Below are 6,812 nucleotides of genomic sequence, written 5' to 3' on the forward strand. Positions count from 1 at the left end.
TTTTGATATTTTTTTACTAGTGGGTGCAGGACACTATAGTTCATTTATGTAAGTGAGGATAGCAAAATAATGTAAACTGTGACAAATTATACCCAAAAATTCTTCATACAGTGGACTAACAGTAAAACTGATACAAATTTGGGACCATTGATTATTCAGACCAAGTCTGGGAAAAAAATTTAAGTTCATGTTTGCATAAACCTGGATGACAGCATGCCTAGGAGACTACAGGCTGTCATTAAGGCTAAGGGTTGCCCGACTAAGTATTGATAGTTGTGTAAATACTGTCATACTAACAGCTGTCTGAATAATTTTTGGTTAATTGTAATCCATTACATACTTTTCTATCAAATTTATCTAACATTATCAAGCTGAATTTGTTCTGACACAGTTTAACTGAGTTCTTGTCATATTTTATTACCATTTTCTAAGCTATAGTGAATAAACTGTGATAATGTGAGAAATGTTGAAGGTGTCTGAATAAATTTTGGTTTGACTGTATCTATTTGATAAATGAAGTTAACCAACTAACATTATACTTACTCTTTTTGTTTCTGTACCCAATATTTAAAAAAACTTACAAATGCAATAAAAATATCGGTATCGGTACTCTGTATCGGCAAGTACCAAAAATAAAAGTATCGGTATCGAGCAAGTACGGGAAAAAGTGGTATCGTGCATCCCAAAGCGCTATATCATATTAAAGCACAAATTAAACTACGTAGTAGTTATGTCGTCAGTTAAGTCATGAAGTTAACAAAAAAGCTGCCTTAAATCTGCATGTGTAAGTATTTGTTATATATGAGTCACATTTAAGAACATGTCTCTGAAATGCAGTGGTTTTCAAAACTGTCCTGGAGCACCCCAACACTGTCTCCCTTATTTTACACACCCGATTCAACTCGTCAGCTAATTAGTAGAGACTTTAAGACCTGAAGTGGGTCAGAAAAGGTAAAGAGTTGTGAGAAAATACGATGCGTGTCAGATCTGCATCATGTTCAGCAGCGGCAGCTCTTAACGTAATAGCAGCCAAAATAACCTAATAACGCAGCTACTGTGATGTCTGTTAATCAAGCAACAAAAGTAAAAAGAGCTTTAAATATTCATCTATATTTAATTTAGAATTTAGTGTTTGATAACTTTATTCAATTTCTGTATATTTCCTACTTGCTTGAAGGGCACAGGTAACTATAAATATGACATTTATTGTAATGGGTTTATGTCAAGATTGTTTTAAGTTCACTTTAAATAATTTTTTTTAAACCCTAATAATTGTTCAAATTGATAGCTCTCAATTATAGCTGCTGTAATGATGAATGGCTATAGTCAATAGTTAAATATTAGGAAATTCTATTCTATTCTCTATTGGTATCAGTGATACTCACCTACAGACACAAAAAAGATGCCACTAAACAAATAAAAAATATACGGTCTTATGTTAGGTGGGATTAATCGCAATTAATTTCAGAAAAAATGTGTGATTAATTCATTTGTTTTTATCAATTGACAGCACTAGTAAAAATTTATTTTTACTATGTGGTCAGTTTTTTTTAGGTTATATCACTAGCTGTTGGTAGTGGCTGAAATTTAAATAGTTCCTAGTTTCTTAATGTATTGTATATGAATAAAGTAAAACCATTCATTGTCTTCATTTCCCAGTGTGGGAGGAGGATTTGAATTTAGTTGGTGCAGTTGAGCCAGAGAGTCGCCTCAGTGCACTTTGTTCTGGCCTTTTATTTGAATAGTAGCCTCTGATACTGAAGCACTAATGAGCCTAACAAACCCTTCCAGCTGAATGCCACTCTGACAAGTCTTATGTCTCAGCGAGATGCACAGTTTTCCTCTTTCAGACAGTGCAATCGAGTTCTGCTTCAGTGTGCCCTAAAATCTGAGTGCCATATCAAATTAACACAGCAGGTGAAATGTGTGTTCACATGCATTGTCTTCATCTCCCAACAGAGCAATTGAACAGCCTGTTCACAGCATTTATTCTGACATTATAGTGGGGAAAAGTAGCATTACATTTCAGTACAATTCAAATTCACCCATCATTTTTTTAAATGAGAAAAAAAAATTTTGAAACATTGAGTGAAAGTGAAGAAACAATAAATCCCAATTTCTTGGATTGGTGCATTATTGGCTTGTTAGACTGTTTACATTTCCATGATGTTATTAGTGACTGATGAAGTAGTAGTAATATCAGGTTTTGTTTTCACTCATCGTATGAATCTGACCTATATACAAATAGAATCCTGTTTGGGGGACAATGCATACAAATTCATTTACAACAGACCAACAATGTTGAATTATCAATAACTAGTTAGTTTCCTCTTTTATTAAATCTGTTCTAGCTGTGCAGCTGATAAACTGATATGCCTTGTGACATTTTTTTATTTTTTAGCCCATCAGAATCAAGAATTGAACATGCCGCTGTATAAGTAAAGTTAAATATTCCCTCTTAGACTTTTGGACCTCTTGGAACTGAAGACTGTCTTTGAATTCGTATACAGGTCAATTGATTTGTTTCCCAGTCATAAAAGAACAGATCTCTTTTGTACACTTATGTACATATGTAAAACATTGACACTGTTGTACACAGTGAGTTTAATGATTAATCAAACTGTGGGAATCATTGCTCCAGTTAGAGGCTTGCACCTGCCATCATCGGCAATGACGGTACTTGTGCTCAGCCTCAAATGGAAAGCTGGCACCTTTCAAAATGCACAAGTAACATTTCTGTTTCAATACAGCCTTGCCTTGTACTTTATTATGGGTTTATCATTTCATTGCACAGTCAAAACAACATGTTTTGTACTTGAGGTGGTTATTTTGTAACCTTCAGAAAGAAAAGCAGCAACAACAAATGACAATCATCATTTATCTGGAAAACAAATAATCAGTTGGATCATGTAGCAAACTTGGTTTGTGGACTACTTGGGTATTTGATACTGACATTACAGATTACAGACGTCTTTCCACCCTTCTAATAATAATAATAATAATAATCCTTAGAAAAACAATAGGGCCCTGTGCCCCTAGTGGCTTGGGCCCTAAATAATAAACAGAGCAATTCCAATAGGGTCCTCGCACCATTGGTGCTTGGGCGCTAATAAATAAATACATTTCTCTATCTCTACTTTGTCTATTTGTTCTGAAAATGCTTAAATGTTAAATGTCAAACGACTGAAAATATACAACATAATCCATTTTCATATTAAAAATCATTATTAGGGCCCGAGCACGCTAGAAACATTCTAAATCATGTTAGCAACAATTAGCTAAGTGTTAAAGCATGCTATTAATGCAATGAAACAGGAAGTTGCTGTAACTCAATATCCAGTCTGACCCAATTTTAACATATTTGATAAGAGTCCTGCCCTGAACACATCTGCATGGCAATATTCAGTTATAGTCATAGCACCACCTGCTGGCAACAGGAAGTGACATGTTTAACGCTATGATGCACTCCTAGCAACATAGTAAAATATGACAGTGTGCGTTAAACATGCTAAAACATGCTAGCAACGCATAGCTAAGTGTTAATGCATGTTATTAATGCCATGAAAAAGGAAGTTGTTGTAACTCAAGTATACAATGTCCAATCTGCCCCAAACTTCACATGTTTGATAAGAGTCCTGGCCTGAAGACATCTACATGCCAAAATTTAGTTTGGGTGTCGATAGCGCCACCTTTAAAATTGCAATGAAGCACCCCTTCCGCTATGTTTCATGTATGTGTACGTACGTGAGTACGTCGAGTACGTTGTGCTCTGCAACCTATCCAAGTGCACACACACAGTAGTGAGCACACACACACACACACACACACACACACACTGTGAACACACAGTGCAGTGGAGCAGTGGGCAGCCATATTGCTGCGGCACCCGGGGAGCAGTTGGGGGTTTGGTGCCTTGCTCAAGAGTCTCACCTCAGTCATGGTATTGAAGGTGGAAGAGAACGCTGGACTTTTTTTTTTTCAGTTGTCATAGCGCCACCAGCTGGCAGCAGGAAGTTTGGCACATATAAATGACTTTGACATATTCCTCCAATATTTACAACTTTAAATGCATATTGTCCACCATTCACTGTTTTCCTAAGGTCACAGGGTGAAGGTGGCTCTGGGTGCGAAGGCCCTTTCAAGGCTGCTTGCAGCTTTAATCTATTTATTCTTTTTGTATTCTATTTAAGCCAAGTATAATCAAAATGTTTAATGCATGAAGTAAAGTAAAATATTAGGTAAGTTTTCTACTGTTGTATACTGCATAAACGCATTGATATTTTGACATATGTAATCATGCTTATTTCAACGCACCAATATAACAATACATAATAATAAACAAAGTCGGTTTTTAAATAATTCATTTAAATTGGAAGTTTAAATAAGAGTCTATTAAAGCATCTCTGCCTCTCATACTCACGAGAGGGGGAGGAATCTTGAAATTAGTCTAAAAGTGCATTAAATTCATTGTGCTGATGTTGCATCATTTTATTTGTGAGCAAAGTCTGTGCGAATATATTTGATGTATCACCCAATCCTTATTGTTAGCCAGTAGCAGTGCTTTTTTGATGAGTTCTGTCGGAGAGTAAAGCTAGTGAATAATTACCATCTTATGGTTTTGTAGCCAACAGATTATCTGTTTACAGCATACATTTATGGTCAATCTGTATTTTCGTTTCAGGTGTTACATCAAACATTCCCCCAGCACACATTCCTGATGAACGGACTAATTCATGGTGTCAAGGTAGGACATTGACTCCAGCCATTCACTTTATTCATGCTTTTTCCTCTTCTCCCTTTCTGATGTGAGAAAAGATAAGAGTTATGATTGAAGCTCGCTACTCTTGTGGTTGGGATGTTTATTCATGATAAGCCCTGGTCATGCAGTGATGCCCTTAAATCTGGTGAAGTGGGGACATTATGTACAATTTTTAAACCTGACCGATAAACAAGAGTCTGTGATCCAGCCAGTGCTACTGTCAAGTTTGTCACATCCTGACAAGCTCTTGTTGTGTAATGCAGTTGTTTTCGTAACTTTAAAAGTAAATGTGCCATTTAAGGGAGTCATGCACCTTTGTATTCACTCAGGGCCTTCTGTCTTTTCTGAGTGCTCCATTAATCGGTGCTCTGTCAGATGTGTGGGGCCGGAAGTCCTTCCTGCTGCTCACTGTGTTCTTCACCTGCGCTCCCATCCCTCTCATGAAGATCAGCCCATGGTACGTCTCTACATTAAGACAAATGCAGACGGGCAAAGGCTCAAGGCTCACCCACTACAGACTTCACATTGGCCACACATAAAAAAAAACTAAATCACCTACACCTTAAAGGGATATTTCACCCCAAAATAAAAATGTTATGTTTATCTGCTTACCCCCAGGGCATCCAAGATGTAGGTGACTTTGTTTCTTCAGTAGAACACAAATGGAGATTTTTAAGTCAAACCGTTGCAGTCTGTCAGTCTTATAATGGAGGTGAATGGGAATCAAGGCTTTGAGAGTCAGAAATCATACACAAACAAAACCAAATTAAACCCTGCAGCTCGTGATGATACCTTGTGTAAAGACAAAACGATCGGTCTGTGCAAGAAACTGAACAGTATTTATATCGTTTTTTTTACCTCTGATTCACCGCAATGTCTGAACTGTCCTGAGCGCCTTCGCATCGTCTTCAGCCTGCGCGTGAGGTAGTGATGTTTCGTTCGTGAACGAATCGTTCTTTTTGAATGAATCTTTTAGGTGAACGAATCGATCTCGTTCACGTAATCCATTGACTCATATTTCTCGTTCACTCAAATTCCTCCCTCCAGAGCAGCTATTGGCAGCGCATGCGCAGTTCAGTGAACCGGGTAGCTCTGTGGACCGTTTCATCCTGTCAAAGAATGACTAAACCTCGAGCCAATAGCCTTAGAGTTTGAGATGTGACGGAGCATGTGATTGGTTGAATGTAGTGAACGAATACGCCCTTCACTGAACGGGTTTCTTTTGGGTCTGAACGAGATCGAGAGATCTTCTCGTTCGTGAATGAAATGACCGAACTGGTACATATCTCGTTCGTGAACGAAATGAATGACAGTTTACCTGGTCAGTCGGCCATTTAGCATGTCAATCTCGATCAGCAATCAGCAGAAAGCAGATGCAAAGCGCAGTTATAGGTACTGTGCACATACGCTTGTTTATATATTCATATTTAGGATACAGAACATTACTCCACGTTTAATCCCCGATTTATGAAAGTGTAATTGTCTGACCAAACAATTAAAATGTTAATTATGCAAGAAAACCGTGTGCTTTGGTCATCTGAACAACTTATTTAGACTTTATTTATTTAATGAATAGATTATGCACACATTTTAATAAAGCCAAATCAGTTTTTGTAACAAGTGAATACGTTCGTTGACTTAAGACACAACACATAAGACACTCTTTTTCGCCACCTGCTGGCGTATTTATGTAATATGAAGAAATGGTCACTGAACGAATCTGAACTAATCATTTTGGTGAACGAACTGAAAATGAACAAAACTCTTGAAAGAATAAAAATTTCCATCACTAGCCTGAGGCGTCTTCTTCTTGCTTTACGGCGGATTGCAGACTTATAAGTGCATTACCGCCACCTATCTCTCAAATGGACCATTGAGTGTCAATGGTACTCGGTACCACCGGTACTTAAGAAAACCGGGTACTAGTGTTGTCAAAAGACCCGGTATTTCGGTACCAAGTCGGTACTAAAAAGATGAAAACGTTACGGAACCAGGTTTTCTTAAGTACCGGTGGTACCGAGTACCCGGTCAACCCGGTTCTTGATGCGCTATC

General features: G+C 37.5%; 1 protein-coding gene across 3 annotated transcripts in view; it reads left to right on the top strand.

Annotated features, from left to right (window-relative positions):
* The window catches only part of mfsd14a2 (major facilitator superfamily domain containing 14A2), a 20,225-nt gene that overhangs the window by 5,569 nt on the left and 7,844 nt on the right, over nt 1-6,812 (top strand). For all 3 annotated transcript variants that reach the window (XM_016448336.1, XM_016448337.1, XM_016448338.1), the window contains 2 exons: nt 4,682-4,744; nt 5,089-5,216. In XM_016448336.1, coding sequence (XP_016303822.1) covers nt 4,682-4,744; nt 5,089-5,216 — 191 coding nt within the window. The remainder of the gene's footprint in view (nt 1-4,681; nt 4,745-5,088; nt 5,217-6,812) is intronic.

This window comes from Sinocyclocheilus anshuiensis, unplaced genomic scaffold (genome assembly GCF_001515605.1).
Source record: "Sinocyclocheilus anshuiensis isolate Anshui unplaced genomic scaffold, SAMN03320099.WGS_v1.1 scaffold940, whole genome shotgun sequence".
NCBI lineage: Eukaryota > Metazoa > Chordata > Actinopteri > Cypriniformes > Cyprinidae > Sinocyclocheilus > Sinocyclocheilus anshuiensis.